General features: G+C 43.3%; 1 protein-coding gene across 1 annotated transcript; it reads left to right on the top strand.

Annotated features, from left to right (window-relative positions):
* Positions 1–4,523: 4,523 nt before the first annotated feature.
* Positions 4,524–17,450, top strand: NPS (neuropeptide S; the record flags this gene model as incomplete). Its single annotated transcript, XM_080822338.1, has 4 exons — positions 4,524–4,587; positions 13,868–13,958; positions 14,069–14,150; positions 17,271–17,450. The coding sequence occupies 4 exons, from the start codon at positions 4,524–4,526 to the stop codon at positions 17,448–17,450; spliced, it is 417 nt and encodes a 138-aa protein (XP_080678464.1).
* Between the last annotated feature and the right edge of the window lie 5,481 nt (positions 17,451–22,931).

Genomic DNA, 22,931 nt, shown 5'->3' with positions numbered 1-22,931 from the left:
CCCGATTACAAATGTTTCTCCACTAAACTTCTGACAAGAGAAGGAGAAATGACACATAGAGTAGGTGAGATGCTTTCAGTGGGCTCAGAACCTTTCATTAGTTCAGGAGGGAATTGTGCTATCTGTGACTAATTGTATGGCAAGAATATGAGTTGGATGCCTTTGAAATGTTCACGGGCAACCGTAGTTAAATAATTAGCCTGAACAGGCGAGGCAGCGACACCACAGCAGGGGCACATGGGCGGGAAGCCCCCCACCCCGCACTCACACTGTGTGTAGCGTGGATTTCATATTTATAACCAGGTTAACATTCCTTTTTGCAGAAAATCGAAGCAGACTTAATATTCATTGATAGCTTCCGATTTCTAAATAAAATGATTTTTTAAATAGTAAAAAAAAAAATGCCTGAAACAACAAGCATTTTGGTTCGGCAGAAATTTATCTTCACCCTTTTTAGGCATTTGTGGCTCAAAGACTCCCTCTTTTAGAGATAACGATGTGAAATCCGTTGAGCTGGGAGATGGGATCGTTTTGTAGGCCAAGGTCGAAGCTTCCAGTAGATAAACTTTCAAGGGCCTAGTATTTATTTGCCAATGAATACAACCCTAATAAAAGACTGTAAAGTTTAAATGGGTACATAGTTGGACAATAACTATGATGCTCATAAAAGCTAGGTGGCAGAATGCACGGATGAGAGGTCTTCCTGGGGGAGCAGATGCAGGGAGAGGTCAAGATTAGGAACATACTCAGCGGGTTCATCTGAGAGATGAGGCTTATGGGAATGTCTGGGTCCTGGAGGGCTGCCTTCCGGGAAAAGCCTGCACTAGGCAAATCTAGCAAGTTCTCCCCTCAGAGCCTGGAGGGTCTGAGGGTTTTTTTCCCCTTTAAGACTTTACTGGGGAGCCCCACCAAGGTTCTGTGGGGGCTGTGAGTCCCTGCTCCAGTCCCACGATGGGAGCTGGTGGGACATCAGCAGCTGGGCGAAGGCTGTTCTTTTTCTTCGAATTTGCTTTCCTCTTGATGATACTTGGTGAGACTGTCTGGGAAGTGACCTCTGCCAGGTGAAGGAGGGGAGTGGGAGGAAGAGGCAGGGCTGGGTCCCAGAGCTGGTGGTCATCTCTTCAAAGACTCTAGTCTCCTTTGGACACCATCGTGCTGGTGTCACACTCTGGTTGGAGCGTCATGAGAGGGACCTGAGATGACCACAGCAGAGCCCATACAGTGTCTCTGGGTCCCCATCTACCAATGCAGATGGTGCAGAGGGTGGCAGTGTGAATGCACATGGGACATATTGTTCTCTTTCCCAGAGATCACCTTAGTCTGGTCTCCTCCGGGAGGGGGTGGGAAAGGGAGAGAGTTGGAAGGAAGAGATGGCCATTTATTACCCTGCAGTCTCTTCTCGGCTTCCGGAGTTTCCTCTCCGGTTGGCTTCTCTGCGGTTGCCACTGCCACTGGACAAGGGGACCCCGGTTTCCTCCTCTGACCTTTCACCTGTCCTTCCTTCTCTGCCTCCTCCTCATTTCTGCTCTTCCAATTAGTTCTGTCTTCCTCTTCATCAAACCCGGAGCTACACTCAGTCAATCAGCCCCTCCTGGCTCCACTTGGCCATGACACCCTGCACTGTGTCGTCCGGTCAGCCATGCCAGGGCCGTCCTTATGGGCACCCTTGGACATCTCTCAAGACTCTTAGGCAGCCATTGCTAATTCCCAAGTTAGGAAGCCAGGCACTCTTGGCATCCTTGGTGCAGCTCCCAGTGTCTGTCCTTTCTCCTGCACAGGTGATGAGGGGACTGGGTCTGCCACACCTTAGTGCACACAGTTATCCCCCAGGCTTTCCCCACTGACGAGCAGTGCCATCAATCTTGCTGCATTTGCCGGCCACCCCGCCCACCCCAGTCTGGGAGGGAGTGTGGGGGTGGGTGACTGGTGGGACATCAGGCAGGAAAAGCAGGAAGAAGACAACCCTTGGTGCACATATAGTTCGTTTCGCCAAAGCCCACCCTGTGATTGATGAGAACAGGACGTGGCCCAGGGAGGAGGTTATAAAGTCTTTGTTGAATAAATACATCCTTTTTCCAGAACAAAACTGAACAGGTTATTTTCCTTGTAAAATAAGACTTTGCCATAGTCCTCACTTCTTTCTTTCTTTTTTTTAAAGTGGTTCCATGCCCAACATGGGACTTGAACTCAAGACCTTGGGATCAAGAGTCAGATGCTCTACTGATTGAGCCAACCGGGCACCTCTCTTGCCATTGTCCTTTTGCAGCTTAGCAGCTCATTCTCTTTATTTCTTCATTCATTCACTTGCTCAGGCATTCCACAAATAATTATTGAGTCCTTCCTGTTCTTTGTGGGGATGATGGAGCAGGAAACACGGCAGTATACATCCTGTTGCTGGGGGGATTGGGACAGGGTACCAAGAGCAAACAAAAGGAACAAAGTGGAGGCTTCCCTGGTGCTTTGGTGGGGGCTCAGGGAAGTGTCGCTGCAGAAGGGACATTTAGACCAAGTCCAATGCAGGTGGAGCCAAGCACGCGGACTCAGAGGGGATTACATCCCAGGTAGACAACGGCGTTCCAGGTTTAAGGGGGAGAGAGCAGGCCAGTACGGTTGGGAGGAGAGGGTAAATGAATCTGGGAGGTGGGCTGAGTCCGGATGGTGTGCATCGTTTCTCAGGGTGAGACATGCTGACACTTCGGCCAGGTGGGATCCTCACCGTGCAGGACTGCATCCGGGTTTTGAGCACTAAATGCAGATAACACTTGCAACTCATTGTGACACCCGGGAGTTGACACCTTTCATCTCCAGCCCCCCGGGAGGCCAGCACCTGCTGAGTAGGGCTTTTAGGCGAGGGACAAGAGCGTGGACTCATTCTCTGTGCAATGGAAGACAGTGCAGTGTCCAATTTACATCCTTAGAGGTTGTTACTGGTCACTCTGGAATTGTATGGCAAAGATTTTTGGGAGTCAAGAGTGGAAATGGTGAAGGCAGGCTTCAGGCTCATCGCAGGCTGTGTCAAATGCTGGCTTCGTCCATATAGCACCCGAGGGAGTGTAAGAGAAGGAGACACAAACTGGGGGTCGGGGGCAAACGTCGGGACTCTACAAGGGTGTTGAGGGAGAGATGAGAAGGGGGTCCAGGATGGAGCCTGGGCACTTGGAACAGTCACAGTTTGATGAGAGGAGGGAGAGCTGGAAAGAGGTGGCAAAGGAATTATCAGTGAGGGAGAAAAAAACCAGGGGAGTGTGGTGTCATGGATGGTGAGAGGAGAAAGTGCTTCAAGAGGGGAAGAGGCTAATAATCTGTGCCCAGTGCTGCTGAGAGAGAATAGGGGGCACAGGGACAGAGAGGTGACCACACGTTTGAAAAGATCTTTGGTGACCTTACAGAAAAAGTCACGGTGGAAGTATCAGCCTGTGGGCTATTGAAAAATAAACATCCAGATGCTTAATTGTAAGATTCTAATGACATGTTTGTAAGCTGATAGTAGGAATCTCTGAGAGATAGAGAGATAGAGAGAGAACACAAGGGGTGGGGAGATAACCATCATCACAAAGTCCTTGGGGAACTGGGGGGCTTGACCCCTCATGGGGGCAGGGACTGTCATCCACAACAACCAGGCAGAGGCTGTACGGGGGGACAGACATGAGTGGGTGGACAGGTTTCGTGGTGAGAAGATGACAAAGCCTGTGACTCATGGCTTCAGGTTTCTCAACAATGTAAGAGGCAAAGCTATGAACTCAGATTTGCGTGTCAGGGTTGGTGGGGAGTGGGGGCTGGAGTACAATGGGACCATAGGAGGGTTAGACGAGAGGGTATGACACCCCCCTTTCATCTCTTGAGAGGATAGGTCTACTTATGAGGGACTGTATGCTTACCGGGGAGAGCGGATATCACTAGGGATTTGTGGTCATGAGTTTTTGCACGAGACCAGGAGACATGATTGTCAGGTTTTCCTTTAACCTGAAGGAGGCTCACAGATAGGTTTGCTCAAGGTCGGAGTTTTGCCAGTCGTGTTTGTTGGAGGGAGAGAGAAGCACTTTTAGGGGTGTGATTCTGACGATGGACAGTGGACTCTGAGCTGATCGGTGGGGAGGAGGACCCCAAGTGGGTGGTGGCTTGTGAGGTTGTGGCAAGAACACAGACCAGAAACCTCACATGGTTGGGGGTGGTTCCTCTGGGGCAGGCGGGCGGGAGGCAGCGGCCGGGCTCGGAGGGAGTGGCATTCTGGAGGTGCTGTACTTCTGCGTGGCGATTTGAGCTGGTGAGGAAGCTGGTGATATCTCCCCACTCCACTCGTCCAGCTAGGAGCCGGGTCAGCTCCGCCTCCATTACCACCCCCTGGGGCATGGGCCCGTCTTCTCTTCTGGACTCTAACCACAGCCCATGGAGGGGGGCTGACCCTCCTTTTCTGCTTGCTTCCGGCAGCCAGGCCATTCTTCTCAAACACAGATGTGATTGGGCCATCACTCCTGCTTCAAGGCCTCTACTGGCATCTATGGGTGGAGTCCAGGGCACGCCCTATGCAGGAGGGATCCCGCTCTGTGTTTGGAAATGGGTCTCTGCGGCACCTGGACAGAGTCACTGGTAGGTCGTCTGGCGACTGTGGCTCCTTCCCTGTCCTACTGGGACACCTGCCGTTCTGTCCCTTCTTCGCCATCAAGATGGAGCTCTGCATGTTTTTACTACCCCCCATCCCAACTTTGGAGCTCCCATTTCTCTCTTCACTGACTCCTTTGACTTTTTCTAATCACTGCCCCCCAGAGCCTCACACGGTCCCCGGCATATAGTGCACTCTGCGGATTCCTTGATGAATCCATCAATGAAACATTGACCGGCCGCAAAGAACATTCCCGAAAATGCTTTCAGGAGGCTGCCCAGCCTCTGGCAGAGCTCGGTGCTTTATAACAGGATTTTCCCCTCTCATGGTCGTTCGTTAGAAAGGCTATTTCCAACTGCTACTCATTGGGTACCTATGTAGTATCCTGTAAAGAACACATCAGTGATTAATGGGCTTGCTAAATAAAATGTCATTCATGATATGGGGAAACTATGTCTAATATATAACAGCTGCCTTCTTAAAAAATTCACAGAATCATTAAAATGAAAACAAAGTGTAAGAAAAATAGAACCATGTGCAGAAGTTTGTGATTAAGAACATATGTTAGTGAAAAAAAACCTAGTAGCATATTTTATTACTAATTATCTAAATCAACATGTAAAATATGTCATTTACCTCAAATACAAAAACCTCAAATGTTTTTGATGGTTTCTAAAAATAACTCTATCTCATTAAGTTGAAGACCCTGTCAATTAGAAGATACACCACTATTTTATGCATCACCAAGAAAGAAAAATATGCCGCCAATTATCTGTGATACCTTTATTGTAAAGCGTATTCTTGCCCCAAATGTCTGCCGCCAGCAGAACAAAGAAAGAGCTTAGAGCTTCTTTCTTTCTTTCTTTTTTTTTAAAAGATTTTATTTATTTATTTGAGGGAGAATGAGTGAGAGAGAGCATGAGAGAGGAGAAGGTCAGAGGGTGAAGCGGGTTCCCCAAGGAGCTGGGAGCCCGATGCGGGACTCGATCCTAGAAGTCCGGGATCATGACCTGAGTCGAAGGCAGTCGCTCAACCAACTGAGCCACCCAGGCACCCAAGCTTCTTTATTTCTTAACAGTGGTTCTCAACAGGGAGTGACTTCGTTTCCCTACCCTAGGACATTTGGTCGTATCCATAGACATTTTTGGTGGTCACAGGTAGGGTGGTAGTATTACTCTTATCTACTGGGTAGAGGCCAGGGATCCTGCTAACCATCCTGCAAGATCCAGGGTAGCTTCCAGCAACCGAGGATCATTAGCCCCAAACGTCAATATTGCCAGTGCTGCGAAACCAGACTCTAAACAGTCAAGGCGAGTTGCTTGTGTTTTTTTACATTCCATCATCACCTTCTGGATTTTCTTCGCCTTTTATTTCCATAGGACCTGGATTGTAAGAACTAGGCCCACTCTAGGGGCACCTGGGTGAAGCCTCTGCCTTCAGCTCAGGTCATGATCCCGGGGTCCTGGGATCGAGCCCTGCATCGGGCTCTCTGCTCAGCAGGGAGCCTGCTTCCCCCAGTCTCTCTGCCTGCCTCTCTGCCTGCTTGTGATCTCTGTCTGTCAAATAAATGAAAAAAAATATTTAAGCACTAGGCCCACTCTAAATTCACATATGAAAACTATAGAAGCATTTTAGGAGGAACCATGAATGACAGCAATGATTTATTTCAATAAGTTAACCTAAGCCCTGCACAAGCCTTTATTTCTCCTGCTCTAATATAATACCAGAAAATTCACTCAGCCACATTCTACTTTCAGAGTATAATTATGCTTTCAGAGGGTATAACTGTTCTATGAATTAAGAAGCGGTAAACGTAAACTGATTTTTTCATATATTCTGAAAGATGGAGGCCTTAATGTGTGTCATAATGCACGAGCGGCGGAATCAATTGTAGATATTTTTTAAAGACACCAAAATCTTAAATTACACTGAGCTAATAGTCGTTTCCAACTGGTGATGTGTCTCCTTACCATCATTTGAACACAGTTCCCCATCGCAGGCTTAGCAAGGAGCTAAACCCAATAGCAAAAAAGTTGGTGTTTCTGGGAAGTTTCCCTGCGTTATAACAGGAAGTTCTGGAAATTGTAAAAGAAGAGGCCTTCTTTGACCTTTTCAGTCCAAGATCTGTCTGACTTGATGTGCTTGAACTTCTGAAGCATGATTCAGAAAGTGTCACCCAACTTTAGGGGTGACCAAGGAGAAGCAAAAGTCAAAAAGAATTTGTTCCTTCTCTCTCTGGCTTTCATGCTGATGTCAAGAGGACATTTGTGAGAAGGGCATGGGAGTCTCTAAGACAGGTACCTTGTGATAAATGAGAGGTAAACTTTCACTGCGAAGTCCATTAAATTCCAAGGCTGAGTGGAGTACTAACCCGCCCTTTAGGGATTGACAATAGGTCTTCGAATGTTCTAACTGCACCATAAGTATTCGTCATAGACATCTGACTACAGGCCTGGTCACCAAGACGGTCCAGTCCCAGGCAAAACTCTTGTGAGCCAGTGCCAGGCAGAAATCCGACTCCAATCCCGTTCCTCACTCCATTCTGTGCCCAGAAGCCACCAAACACACTCAGGTCACCTGTACTTGGCATTCGACCCGCTCTCTACAATCAGAACCCAGTTGAAATAACAGTCTTGCACTAGACATTCGCAGACATTGGTGATAATGCTGTGGATTCTAACATTTTGATCCTAAACTCTAATTAAGCGCAAAAGGCTCTGCTTCTGGTTCACAGGAAGTCAGGCCTTGACCAATAGTTTGGAAAGGAAACTGAGAAGGTAGAGCTTTGGCCCTGCCTCAGAAGTCAGAGCCGTTCTCGGGTGCCTGGGTGGCTCAGTCGATTAAGTGTCATGATCTCAGGATCATGAGATCGAGCCCCACATCCGGCTCCATGTTTGGCGTGGAGTCTGCTTGAGATTTTCTCTCTCCTCCTTCCTTCCCCCTCTGCTCCTGCTCTCTCTCTCTCGCTCTCTCTCAAATAAATAAATACAACCTTTTTTTAAAAACAAACAAGTCAGAGCTGTTTACATGATCTGAACCTCAGCCGTGTCCAGTCCTAGGTTTTGTCCACCTGCTTGCCGCCTGGGTCTTATTTTTAATAAGCTCGAAATGCAAACCAGAATCCTGCTGATGGAGCTTTAGCTGACAATTCGATGAAGACAAGAGCTGGAGTTGTCTTCTTTACTCTGTGTCTCCTGGGCCTAGAACAGAGCAGGTGACCAAAATACAGATATCCAATGAGGAAACAGTGGATGGAAGAGTTCTCCAGCGAAACACTGTTTGCTGGGATGGGTTCCTGTTGTGCAAGTTACTTTTGAAGGCTGAAGTCTTTCCTGGGGATATCGGCCTGGGTTGAACACTGATTTAAAAGCTCCTTGCTCTATAATTTTGGTTACCATGTATGAGAGGTGACTGCTCTTTGGCCAGCTGCCAGTATGGGAAGAGAGTTCCCTTCCCCCAATCATGGTTCCAGGCAGTATTGCCGGGTGATCTTTTGAGCTGGGGAGGGAAGGCCAGTTTGCCAGGAACAATTACTGGGCTGGATCCGAGAAGGAATCCTGATTCCTTCTCACAGCGTTCAAGGCTTTTTGTGATTTATTCCCTATAATGAATGTTTACTAAACCGCTACTGCGCTAGTTTGCTGTATCACAAAACACCCCAACATGCACCGACTTAAAACAATAATTATTTAGTATTGCTCACATTTCTGCAGACTGGAGGGCTGATCTAGGCTCACGGTGCTGGACACCTCTGCTGACCTTAGCTAGGCCTTTCCACTTGTCCACAGCTGATTGCCGGCCAGAGGCTGTAGGGGGAGTGTGTCTGGGCAGGTCTACTACACAGGTCTCTCGTCTTCCTCCCAGGATCACAGGCCAACACAGGTGTGCTCTTTTCAGGGCCAGGACAGAAATGGAGGAGGGCAAGCCCAACCATAATGGGCTTTCCTGCTTTTGTCGCACTACGTCTTCTGAGCCAATGATGACGTCATGGACTATGAAGGTAAACTCTGTCCATGGAGAGGAGAGAAAAGAGGGAGTAGATCTATCTGAACAAGGATCTAATCTACCATATCGAACATGTGCCAGGAATATCCCATCAGCCTCATTCACTAGTAAGTCTTTGTACTCTTCCAGGTCCAACTTTCCAAACACATGAGTAAATGAGTGTCATGAGGATAGATGACAGAGGAAGGAAGAGCCACAATCGATTTGGCTGTGTGGTGAGATAATTTGGACTTATTATAGATTTATGTCTAAGTCAGTCATTCTTATCTGTAGAGAAGGGGCAGAGGTTGTGGATCTCAGGAAATCTGAGAATGTGATGAAAACTTTTCTTCCTCTTCCCAGATGAATGTCGATGTACACGGAAGCACAGTTATCAACATATAATTTTAGAGGAGTTAAGGGCTCCAAGTCCACCTATGGATCTCCTTGGGATTTCATGGATGTCTAGCCAAGAGCAACTGGTCTAAAAGCTTCTACCTGGAAGGCCCGAAGAAGTTGGGATAGGCCCGAGTTATCAGGAAGGACTTCTAGAGAGCATGCTGATATCAAACTCCCTGGGGAGTCTGTTCTACCTGAGAACTAGACCTTGAGGGACTCCAGGATTTTCAGATTTGATAATGTCCCTGGATCTCCTATACTGAACTAATTCCAAGTGATATGGAATTATTTCAACAAAGAAAGATACCAGCAATATACTCAGCATATCTTCAGAAATGTGAAGCTCCCAAGAAGGAGTTCTCAGGAGACCAAGCAAACGCTGGAAAAGAAGAGAAACATTTTAAAGCCATTTAAGGCAGTATATGGTTAAGCATCCAAATGATGCCATTGAGGTGAGTGCAAAATGTGTCTCAGATGGTGGTCTTCGAGGATCTCTGAGGATCTGAGGATGCAAAGGGGAATGTGGCCCTTAAAATTATGGAGGGTTGCTCTGCCCTGGAAAGTAGGATAACAAGAGACAACCAGTTAACGGCTGCCATGTCTAGAGGAAGAACCAGGTCTTGAGCTGGGGTTGGGGATGGGCGTGAAGGCATTAAGAATTGTCAAGTGGTGGGATGGGGAAGTAGTACCAAGACAGTCCCATTAACATCTTGCTTCAAAGACACGGAGGATTAAACTTTAAGGGCATGTGCATGCGTGTGTGTGTGTGTGTGTGTGTGTGTGTGTTGGTTGGTGAAGGAGGGGCTTTTGAATGTTGTAAATGCTGTATCCTACAGATATGAGTGGATGAACTATGTTCTAGGTCCATGAGAGGGGACTGTGGCATACTGTTTGAAGTGTGGTCTCTAAAGTCACACAGGACTGGGATGAAAACCGGCTGTTCCCTTCACAAACAGGGTGATGTTTAACCACCACGAGACTCAGTCTCTTCAACTGAGGCTCGAACTAGTAACAGTGCTTTCTTAGAATAGTGATGGAGACTTCCTGAACTGACCCAGAGGAAGAGGTGGTGAATTCTTCAGCACACAGTCAGTGCTTAGTAAGCGAATACATCTTCAGGTGTGGTGGCTAAACTTCTCGGTGAAATAACTAGTCTGTGGAAAAAGGGGGTTTCGCTTATATAAATGGGGTGTCAGAGGAGAGAAATTAGTTTCAAGCATGGATCCGGAAGTTTAACAATACCAACAGGTCTCTATCTCTGTTTTTTCCTCTCTCTACCTCTGTCTCTCTCTCAATGTCTGTCCCTCGCTGCTATTTTTGCTTTCTCCATCTTTGTTTTCTCTGACCTCTGGCATAGGTCTCCTTATCAGCCAAGCTTTTTACACATCACAGTAAATATGTTCTCTGGCATCTCCAGATATATCTGGCCCATAACCACATAATTTTTTAAACTTACCTTTGTCCCAGTTTTATCACATGCACCTGATTTAAAGGATCGACTAGCTCTAAGGGGGCACTTCTGTGAAAACAACACTTTCTGCCTCCTGTTCCATTCCTGATCTCAAAGTCATCACTTTCAAACTTTTTGGCTGATTGTCTTTCTATTTATCTCTCAATAACATGATCTTTTTTGATTTTTGATTTTCCAGTAGTATAGTATGAATTTTGTCTGTACAAATTAGACAATTCACCACACTACAGAAATACACCCTTTCCAACATCTAGCTCCCAATTTAGTTAAATTACCCCTTGGTTAGATCATTGTTCAATAATTACATTACTATAACTATGCAAATGATACTCTCTGCTGAGTCAAGTAGTTAGCTGTGATGACTTTTGTTTCTTACACAACTTTGTTTAATTGGAACAAATGGCTTTTTCTGTACTTTTGCTTTTCTTTTTCTTTTCCTTTACGTTTATGTAGATTTGTCACTAAATTTTCCGGTTGTCTAATTCTCCTCTCAAGATATGCAGATATTCAACAGCTTTCATTTTCTTACAGAAATCTCTCCCAGAATCATTTAGAACACACCGATCTGGATATTTGCCCTTCAGGCCTGGTGTGCAGATCTCACTGGGGATCTCTTCTTACTGTCATCCTGTGAATTTTCTTGCTTTGTTTTCTGTGTTGATGTCCTGTTACATGTATCTCTCACATTTTCTTCTTTATAGGTACATATGCTTATTTTTGGTGGAGCATATTCTGAAATGCTTCCTGACAAAGGACATGGGGGAAATACAATTTGGAGATCTTATATATCTGAAAATGTTTATTATAGCCTTTTACTGAAGGGATAGTTTGGTTGGGAATAAATTCTAGATTGGGTATCATTTTACTTCAGAATTTTGAAGGCATTGCTCTATTCTCCTCCAAGCTCTCAATGTTATTTTTGAGAATTCCAAAATATTTCTGGTGTCCAAATCTTTGTAGGTAATTTGGAAGTTTGCAGGATGCAATTTGCTGAAATTGTATGATGATGTAGCTTAGTATGTGTCAACTTTATCTGTAGCGCCAGACACTTGATGAGTCCCTTCCTTCCCCAAAGTCAGTATCTTCTGTTACAGAAAATGTTCTTGAATTTCTTTATTGATGATTCCCTCTCCTCTCATTTTTTTTTTCATTTTCTTTTCTAGAATCCCTACTATTTATATGTTGGAACTACTGGATGGATACTATTCTTTAATTATCTTAAATTTTCTCCTTAGCCTTTTTCCTGTAATGTCTGGGAGATTTATGCAACCCTATCTTTCAATACTTCCACTGAGTTTTTTGTATAGTTTTAATTTTCATGAACTCCTATTTGTCCCTAAATGATTTGCTTTACATAGCTTTCTTTTCTTATTTTATAGACACAATATGTTCTCTTCTCTCTGGGAGAATATTAGTGGGGTGTTTTTTTTTTTTTTTGTTTTTGTTTTTTTTTTTTTTTTACGTTTTCTTCTCTTGCATTCTCTACTCTCTCTTTCAAGTTACTTTCACTTCCTGTTGGTTGGTTTCTGTCTTTCAGGATGAAACACTGCTGCTATGGACTTCCCTCCCATTTTCTTCACTCTAACCAATTATGCCTTTATAAATATCCTGTACTCCTTTCAGTTGCATCTCTGAGTTGTCTGTTTAAGAATACAAAACAACTTAACTGAAATATCCATAAGTTTTGTGTGTGTTTTAATGGGTACTATCAGCCCTGAACTTTAGTGGGTTTCACTTGCCTGGTCTGCTTTTATGAGAGAATGTCTGTATCTCTACGTTTATCATCTTGGGCCTGGGCAGATTCTTCAGAGAAGGTGTTACATTCACTTGTCTTGAGGATAAAGACCCATCTAGCAGTGTGTGGGAGCTGTGCCAAGGAAGAGACCCATCAGTCTCAGCACTGAGTATAACACTTGTTCAACCTTTGTTTTCAGAAATGTAACCCCTTAATAGCACTACACCTGGTTCCCTGGGTCGGGGATATTCTGCTTAAGTGTTTCCGCAGCGTAGACCTATAGTCCTCCACTGGAGCAGAAGTTGTTTGGACATGGGAAGTAGAGAGGGGATGTGGGATTGATTTGAGTCATGTCTTAAACTTCCAGCTGATCCTCTTCTTTTTAGTTCCACCTTCACCACATCCAAAAGCAACTGGTCTCATGAAGACTTAAGACTGTTGATGGTCTGTTACTAAACTATTTTAATAAGAACCTTTCTCAGGATCTACTTGGTCAATTGCTCATCACTCAAAACAGCACTTGCTGTCATCTTGTCTTCCATTCTTTTTGTTCTTATGTGTTTATTTTAGCTGGGTTTAAAGAGACACCAAAAGGAAATACGTCTGTTCAGTTTTTGGTGTTCTTAAAACTTTTTATCTCCCAACCTCCATGTGATATCCCACAAAAGACTATGATATATATGTTGGATCACATACGCCGACTCCCAACTCGGCATTAATCCCTGTGATCTTTATTCTCTTAAGAATCTGGGTCACCTGCTTTTCCTCGTGGTAGACAAAGGGTGACTATCTGATTGACAGCTACATGAGAATCATACCAAATAACAGTTCCCTAAAGAAAGGGATGTAGCACTGACAAATAGGTACAAATGTCCCAGACACAGGGCAGCTTTGTCCTCCAAAAGGTGCTGATCTTGAGGAAGCAAGGATTTCCCTTAGTTGCTTTGTATACAAAAAATGCTGGCTCCATCTCAGAAACACTAGTTATCCAAGCAGAAGGCACCTCCCTTGATGTTTTTCTCCATTGTAAGCTTCAGCAACATCTGTTCACACTTAGTGCTCCTGAATCAATTTATTAATGTGGATGCCCGTTGGTTTGCAAGGACAGCAAAGGCTTCCTAGAGAAACTCTATGCCCTGGAGAGAAAAAGGAGGCCATGGCAGGGAGCTTTTTCAGAACGCTGGGGCTGGAACTCTGGGTGTGCACATAGAAAGGGGTAGACGCAGTACCCTTCCTTTATCTGAGTGACCCTTCTTTCACCTCAGAAGTCCTGAAGAAGGGAAATACATTGTGGAAAACTTAAATAATCTCTGTGCATTGTGAGGGTAGATAGTCTTTATTCTCGTAGGTATTTTGTGTTAGTCTCTGGAACATGATGCTGGGACATTCAAAGAAATAAAGTTGTCCCCCTCAAGTTTTAAACTCTAAGCAAAACAAACTTGTGGTTTCTTTTGAGACCTCTAGCTATGTGTGTCACAATGACACAGTTTAGAAGACAATGCTTTTGAAGGACATTTTAAATGGCAAACTTTAAATGAAGTCAATCCTTGGTAGCTCAGTGACAATGCCTGTGCATTATTGTCCTTTTCCAACTTAACGAGAACAAAAAAAGAACCAATTAGTCACATACGATGAGACGTGATGACATTTTTACTCCTGAACTTTTCTGGTATAAAAGGGTCACCCACGGAGGATCTGACAGTAAGTGTGAGGAATTTGGCAATAAAACCACTGGCCTGCAGAAATTTTGGAAAATCCAAAATGATTAGGTAAGACTGCCTTTTTCCACAAAGAAAACTGTTGAGTTCATATATGCTTTTTTACTTATACTTGCCTAAATGAAACTGATCTTAGGGGTTTTTCTCTCCCTACCCTACAGCTCATTAAAATTCAGCTTTATTCTACTTCTATTGATTTCTACAATGCATATGTTCTGGTGTTATCCTGTTACTCCTTCTAAGGTAAGAGTTTTGCCTCTGTTTTTCATGTTTGACTCAATGGCTTATAAGTGTTTAAGTTCAAAGTAATTGCAAGGAATATGTGACAGAAGAGTAATTTCTCTTATTATTAGAGCTTGCAATGAAAAAAAATAAGTAGAGTCATGAAATTAGTAAAAAGAAGCATTTATGTGACAAAAATAATGCCAGACTTATTAAAATTTGTTTTGAATTATTTGGGAGTTGGCTCCTACATAAAAAAGCATTCATTTCAATGTAAAATGTAGTTTTGTCCATGACAATTTATTTATTCCATGTGTCCACTCATGATCAAAGTGAACATTTAACCATTGGAACTATATTACAAATACAATGGATCAGTTTTTTAAAATAGTGAGTTTACCAATTTTATAAAAATGGTAACTTTTTCAGATACAGAATATAGATAAAATGTCATATCTCAGTGAAATACCACATACAACACTAATTCATATGTTTATTCAAAAATATTGATTGTCTACCGTTAATCACTGAACTGTTCAAAACATTCAGAAAATGAGCGTCTTTCTCTGGAATTTTAATACTATTTCTACATGATATTTCAGTTGTTTTAATGTCAATATTTTGTTTAAAATTAAAAATTTTTTTTTGTCACTGATAATGTTTTGTATTCACTGAAACTTAACCTGGCATACTGTAATTACTGAATCAATGTAATTCATGGAACTACTTTTAGGATAATGAGATGTTACATATATCCAAAATAACAGATATATATCCAAACATAATGATCTAGCTGTTTATATAATTGGTCTTCTTACTAATCTATGCATCTGTCATCTTTCTATTTTTGTTTACTTAAGTTAGTTTCTTTTTTTCCTGATTTAGTCCTATGAGCATTCAACACTAATTGAGTCATTGATTCTATAAGACACAAACCATATTGATCAAGTCGATGAGTCACAACCCATAAATTGGTATATTTTCTCAAGTGTCTTCCTAATTACTTTCTATCCTTTTCCCGAAGGTTTGTTCATGACATTTCTGTTGAACAAGAGGCATTTGTGTCCAGCTTTTTTAAAAAATTAAGAATGTACTTTCAAATATACTTACAAATCTGCTTGTCCATAAATGAAATGTTTCTTCTTTCCATGCATTTTCCATATTTCTATTTTAGCATGTGACAATTTCATTCTCATTACAATTCCATCACGTAGCAATAGTATCAATTTGACTGTTTAAGGTGAGTAATTACAAACAAAAGATGTGTTGGTTCTTGTAATGTTTGTTGTGAACTTCATAAAGTACATCAAGGAGGCACGTATACCATATTATTCTGTTAACAACTCAGCTCTGGCAAGGACTCCCTTCAATGATCAGCAAAATACATCAGAATCTTTTTAGGGATGTTTTCAGCATCTTATAACCAGAAATGATGCATTTCTTTTGCAATACAAAGGTGGTATCATGAGTATTTCTGGAAAGAACTGGAATGCTTCCCTTCCTGAATGACTCATAGGGTCCTCCTTGTTGGGGATTTAAAATAGATGGCATTATATCATGCTTAGATTTCCTCCATTAACACAGGGAAAAACACATAGTGGGCGTTCAAATAAGAGTTTTTGATTGGTTTCCCATGACCAATATTTCTGAAACTCTGTTTGACTCTTTCCAGGTCCAAAAAAAGAAAAAAAAGTTGCCCATCTTTTTTTTTCCCAGAGGCCAGTGAGAATGATTTGCCTGGGTGCTCTGACTGCTGGAACCCTCAGTAACCTACCCAGACATGCGGTGAAGCATCTCAGAGAACATTTTTTTTTCACTCTGTCCCTATTTCAACTTCCAAAGTAACCTGAAACCACACTTGTGTCCCTGCACCAGGAAAGGAAAATGTGTAATTTTTACTCTGGAGTATGTTTCTTTCCTTATAATAAAACCATTCAGCCCTCTCTTCTTTTATTGCTCTCATGTGCTTGAGAAATGGGCTTGGAGTCATGTGATTCCACTCAAATCCGTGCTTCACCTACAAGCCATTAAAAAAAAAAAAGATTTTATTTATTCATTTGAAAGAGAGAGAGAGAAAAAACAAGAGACAGAGCACAGGCAGGGGGAGGGGCAGAGGACAAGGGACACACAGACTCCCCGCTGAGCAGGGAGCCTGGGCGGGGGCAGGGGGGCAGTGCTCAATCCCAGGACCCTGGAATTATGACCAACTGAGCCACCCAGGTGCCCCGCCTACAAGCCATTTAATTTCCTCTCTTAAAACTGAGGAAATGATAATACCACTTAATACAGAGAACTTTCTGGGGGGATAAAATGAGATGATGCCCGTAAAGGATTTACCACAAAGAAGATCATTGATAAATCTTTGTTCTATTTATCGATGGAACTTGCAGTTGTAACTCATCAGCATGTACTTCCTCTGAAACCACAAAGGAGGGGACATAGGATAAGTGTTGAAAATTCTTACTTGATCTCTGGGTCGGGCCCACTTCTTGGAACAGCCAGCCCAGTTTCTTGGGACAAGGCCCTTTGCTCTTTACTTGGTTCCTTCATATGGAAAATATACTTGATGGTCATTTTGAGCTCTTGATTCCAGACGTGCACTTCTTTCAAGACTAAGTACCCCCTCTACCACCCAGACCTTCCCATCACTGATAAAGAACTGAATCAAAGGCAAAAGATGAAGGTGATATTTTTCAAGTAGCAAGACAGCCTTATGGAGACACTTGGTGAATGGCTGAAGACGGATCTCAGAGGGAAAGTGTTTCCGACTGGAACCTAAAATTTGGTTATCATGGGTTGTTTTTCTTAGTGAATTTTTGAAGACCTCTCAGGACTAATTAGTGCCACTTGAAAGATTCTTTATAAAGTAAAAGCAACAAAAGAACTATGTAGGGTGTATGATGCAAATCCTGAAGGACAACAATTACATAAGTGGTATAAAAATTAGACAAGAGAGTAGATAGCTCTGAATAACACTTTATTTTTAGATGAAGTATATGTTGTGTTCTAGCGTAATTTCTCCCTCACAAAGTTTGGAGACATTGGATTTATAGCCCTTAAGATTTTGAAAATTGTTACAACCGAAATAACTTTTCACCTTAAACCTGTTTTTTCTCCCTCCTCCCCCATCTGAATTGCCAGGTGTCTGGAAAATCTGATTACTTTCTCATCCTGTTGAACAGCTGCCCAACCAGGATGGACAGGAGTGAGGGACTAGATTTTCTAAAGCCCATTTTCAAGAAGACGTTTATGAAAAGGTCCTTTCGCAATGGAGTTGGCACAGGGATGAAAAAAACTTCCTTTCGAAGAGCAAAATCATGAATAAGTGTGCAAAGGACTCTGGGAATTGATCTCAAATTTTGTAGAGTGTGACTAATGTGCTAAAAGTCAGTTATATCTTTATCATTAAGTATTGGTGTGCTCTCAATGCTTAAATATCATTTCTCTCTGAGCTGGTACAGTGTAAATTGAGTTTTTTAAAAAAATGTAAACCTGCCTCAAACTTCCCCTGCAAGAGAATAAACTATTCATGTGATCAGTTAGCAACTTCCCTGGCTAAGGATGGACACATTTGCTTTGATCTTAAATTGGCCAGAAAGTATGAACATTTTTTACTGTAATGACAATGGTATGATTTCTTTCTTGCCTGTAACACATACTCTCATAATTCTGATTTCTCTTTCTTTTAAGTACAGTGTTCTGAAATGACTCAGCAGGGCCAATTCTTTTGGGATGTGCTATTTCAGTTTCTAAGAGAGTCTTGTGAGATTAGCCAAAGTTAAGATTCATGCCACCACTGTATTTTCCTCCACCAGTTGATTGATAGAGAAACAAACATCACCTGTGCCCTCTGGGAGTAACTCTTGTTCTTTCCAACAAATATACTTGCACATGGATTTTTGTTTTGTCTTGGAAGTTTGTTGATTTCTTTTATCTTAAAACACAGAAACACCATCAGTAACAATAATGACAACAAAAGGACTGCTGGTTGCCCTGTGGTGGGGGGGAGAACTTTGGAAGCCGGTTTCCCTAAATTGTGCTGATTAATGCCCCACTCCTTTCCTCTCCACAAAAGACCTGGACTTTCCTTCCACGGAAACCCCTGGCATTACCTTTCTTCTTTTTTAAAGTAAGCTCCACACCCAGCATGGAGCCCAACATGGAGCCCAACATGGGGCTTGAACCCGTGACCCCAAGATCAAGACCGGAGCTGAGATCAAGAGTAGGATGCTTCACTGACTGAGCCACCCAGTTGTCCCCTGACATTACTCCTTTTAAAAGGATAATGCAACCCTGGTTGATGGATTATTTCTTCAAAGGCCTAACTTCAATAAATGTGTATGTGCATGTCTGATTCTGCAACACACTAAGGGCATTCTGACCGAGAAAATCATTATGTTTTCCACTTCGCTCTATGTGTATAGACGCAGATGGGGTGAAAAAGTCCTCATGCGCTTTAAAATGGACTAGGGACCCTCATGTTCTTTCTCTTTCTCTCCCTGTGGTCTTGGCCTTTGTTCCTATGGGGACAGCTTTAGAAGTCTAACCAGGAGGCCAGCTGCAGCTCCACTCTCCCTAGCCTCGATGACCAAACTTCTTTAGGAGCATCTGGAAATGTGGCAAAGGAATTTATCTGTTAGTTATGTCCTGTCTGCTCACAGGCTCTGCGGCACCATGAGGCCTATGGGTGAGATGCAAAGGACTTCCGATAAACTGGAAATTCTGACAGCAGACTGTCAAGAAATCTAGTGTCTTTTTTTTTTTTAATCTGCCTGGTGTTATTGGCAGGGAGGCTAATTAGCTAACCCAATAGGTGTTATTTACTCCTGCAAAGTTGAAGAATAGTTATTGCATTGATATGCTCATGGTAAGTGTGATGTCGATTGTTCATCTTGTGTAGGGAAGAGATTATTGTTGCAAAAGAGTCTTCCTGATTTTCTATTTGCATTTATATGGATTGGTTGGAGTAATAAAACACTAAAAACATAATTGGAAAAATTCTTTTCCTACTTCTGGATCTAAAATCCCATTCTAACCTAAGGGGGAAAAAGGCCCATGAAAAAGTAGTAGCACTCTAAAAACTGTATCAGAGGAAAAGCTGGCAGTAGTTAAATTTACTTTCTGATGAGAAATTGTACCTCTTGCTAAGATTTTAGGAATAAAATGTTTAAGGTGAAAAGTACTTACAAGTCATGTTTGGATAGTTGTCATTAGAGAGGTGACCAAAGGCTAACCATGTCAAGCTGGGGAAAGTGAACCCTAAGCCAGTGTAGAAATGAAGGAGCCAGGGGGCTGTATCCAATCCTCGACACCAGTTCAGTCATGAATCCCATCAACCATTCAGTCCCTGACACCATGACACCTGACACTCAACAGGGCCCTGAGCCCACCTGCTCCCAAGTTCACATGAGAACGACCTTGAATGACGGGAGGTGGAGATGAGCTGGTCACCAGATGTTAATGACTGACTGCCCTTCCCTTGTCCCCAGTAGCTGTTGATGGAGGGCTGAATTTCACCTTTGGAGCCAACTGCCTCTGGCAAGGCTTCGGAAGCCCTCAGAATGCACACATCTCCAGGGACAAGGAACGGTGTGAGTTAGTTTCGGTCAAATGTACCTTAAACCATTTAAGTTTCATTTCTTATCTGGAGAGATTTTTTTTTTGAAGGGGAAAGAAAAGAACTCAAGAGGTCCATGGGCACCTGAGGGGAAGAGGCTGGTATGGAGAAGGTGCATACAAAGCAGGACTGGGCAGGCATGGTGCCACTGACCCCTGGGCCACATGGACCTGTTTGGATTCCAGGGCAGTATTTACTCAGTTGCATGACCTTGCCTGAGCTTCTAGAATCTTTCTGAGCCCAAGTTTCAGCACCTATGAAATAGGGCTAATACCCCTGCCCTTATAGGATTGTCTATTTGCTTAATCATTTGTTGATTTAGTCACTTGACCAATATTTATTGAGCACCTTGTATATTCCAGGGAGAGTGTTGTAGGCAATAGGAACACGATCATTAAGGAAACAGACCAAATTCCTGCTCTTATTGATCTTTTATTGGAAGTGGGAGGGGAGTTGGAGAAAAGATGATAGTTTTGTTAGATCATGATAAATGATAAGGAGAAACAGCAGGAATGGGGAAAGGAAGGTGAAGGGGTAAGAACGTCGGTGTAATTTTAGATAGTGTTGTCAGGGAAGGAGTTGCTGAGTTGAGTAGTAAGAATTCCAAAATTTCTACAGTGGAGTGATCAGGGAGAGGGTGGAAAGGATGGAACCAGATGGGTAGGGGATTTATGCAGAGTCTTATCCGAATTTTCGCTTTCCTCTGAATGGCGTGGGAAGCCACTCAAGAGTTTTGAGCAGAGAAATGACATTATCAAATATATCCTTTAGCCATCATTAATTTGTAAGCACGAGAAATAAAATGCATACCTAGTAAGTCTCAGCAACAGCAGCAGTAATTCCTTCTGTGATGGACACCCAGGAACTCTGATTCCCTTCCTTCCCTGCCTGTTCCACAACTCTACCCTGGGAAATAATTACACTGTGAACTGGAGCCTGTGGCTGGGTAAGGACCTTGGGAAGGGAGAGTTGTCACTCTCCAAGGTACTGAAAGAATCTTGATGAGAGATCTGATTCTCATCCCATCAACCAAAACTTGGCTTGAAGGAGAAATTCCACGGGAGTCCCTATTTAAGAGTGAGGAGCATATTGTTCTTACAAACACTGACCGAGAATTCCATAGAAGCATCCCAAATTTTGAGGGAGTGATGCATGGGTGTGTGAATCTGTGGGTAGAAAACCCAAGCAAAGAAATACAAGAATAGAGATTTCAACTCACACACATGAGTTTTGGGATGCTCATTGCATTTTCTTTCTCCTGGCAATTTATTTCTAATGCAGAAGAATTAAAAACCAAACAAGGATGTTTGCTACAAAATTTCCACTCCGAACACTCATTCATTTTTGAACATTCCCAGGAAGGAGCAATATTTTAGGGAAGGAAAATCTGAAAACAATTAGATTTCATTTCCCACATATAGTAAGACCCAGAATACAGCATTCTGACTTAAAGTCCCATTTTGACGCTCAATACTCTCAACTATTTTTTGCCTGTCAGACAATAACAGCAAAAAACAAATATCCAGGTGGCTGCTCTCTGCCCCTCCCCTCCGGACTCATTTCTCTCTGCTAATATTCATGTGGACTCATGTGTTAAGGTAGAGGTGGATTTCACTGTCAATGGAAAATTATTGCTTTACTTCCTCTCTGTGGAGGAAAGATTGTTTTCTGGGTAGCCTGACAGCTCTTCTGAGCTGCCTGCGATTAACTGTGTGGCCCATGCCGCCTCCTTTTTATGAGTGCTGGGCCCACTTTCAGCGACCCCCCCTTCCGGGGTGTGAAGCTTTCCTGAGCAGCTGACACTCCAGTTCAGTCTGTTTCTCCCTGGCTAACAAATCCATTTTCCTGCTTGCCCTACAAAAAGTGAGACAGCTGGCAGGATCTCTCTCCTGGAGCACAAACTGTGGTGGATGCAGCCGTGCAGGTGCAGGATGCCTCTCCGTGGGATGACAGAGACCCACACCAGGTCCTGCAGGCATCGCCCAGCTGCTGAGCCTTCTGTTCCTGAGCTCTGCCTTCCATGGTGTGCTGTTGACATTGAGCCTGGACCTTTTGGCTGATACCTTCCTGGCGGACCTCTGCCCATCAACTGTGAAAGCTCTAGTTCAAACAAACTCGCAAAAAATCACATCGAACAAGATCTTTACTAAGTGGGACTCAATGTGTGGTTACACACAGACTCCTCTGCAGTAATAAATCAACTCCCACTAACCAGGTTTGGGGCTTTGTGCCAAAAAACTTCCCTATACTGTCCCATTCACACCCTCCATAGCCCTGTGGGAAGACACTGGGATGTTATCCCCATATACAGGCCAGGAAACTGATGCTTGGACTGATTGTGATCTTTCTTATGGAGGATCAGGGTGAAATACCTGCTAAATGGCAGGTTGGCATTGCCCAGAGAGTAATGTCAAGCACTGAATGGGAGAAAAGGAAAAGAGAAGTCAGAGAAGGTATATGTAATTGTTAATTTTATGAGCCAACTTCACTGGGCCGTGGGGTGCCTAGACACTTGGCTAAACATTACTTCTGGGAGTGTCTGTGAGCGTGTTTCTGGATGAGATTAGCATTTGAATCCTCACACTAAGTAAAGCAGGTTGCTCTCCCCACAGTAGATGGACTTCATCTAATCTGTTGAAACCCTGATTAGACTATAAAGCTGAGTAAGAAAAGAATTCTCTCTCTCTCTCTGTCTGCCTCCCTGTCTTTGAGCTGGGACATCTGAGTCTTCTGCTCTCAGACTCAGATCAGACCGGAACTTGCACCATGGGCTCTCCTGCTTCCCAGGGGTTCAGACTCAGGCTGGGACTGGATTATTGGCTTTCCTGAATCCTGACTTTGCAGCCTTCATAATTGCATGAGCCAGTTGCTTATAATAATCTCTCATAATCACTCTCTGTCTCAATCTTTCTTTCCCTCCTTCTCCATATATACCCTATTGGCTCTGTTTCTCTGAAGAACGCTGAGTAATACAGTGTATTTGTTTTCTATTCCTACCTAACAAATTATCAGAAATTTAGTGACTGAAAACAACATACATTTGTTATGTTCTGAGAGACAGGAGTGCAGATATAACTTAACTGAGTCCCCTAATTCAGGGTCTTACAAGAATACAATTCATGTGTCACCCGGGTCTGTGGCCAATTCTCAAGGCTCAAACAGGGAAGGATCTACTTCCATGTTCA

This window comes from Martes martes (assembly GCF_963455335.1).
Source record: "Martes martes genome assembly, chromosome: 14".
Lineage (NCBI taxonomy): Eukaryota > Metazoa > Chordata > Mammalia > Carnivora > Mustelidae > Martes > Martes martes.
Note: the sequence above shows the minus strand (reverse complement) of the source record. Positions and strands in the feature narration are given on the sequence as shown.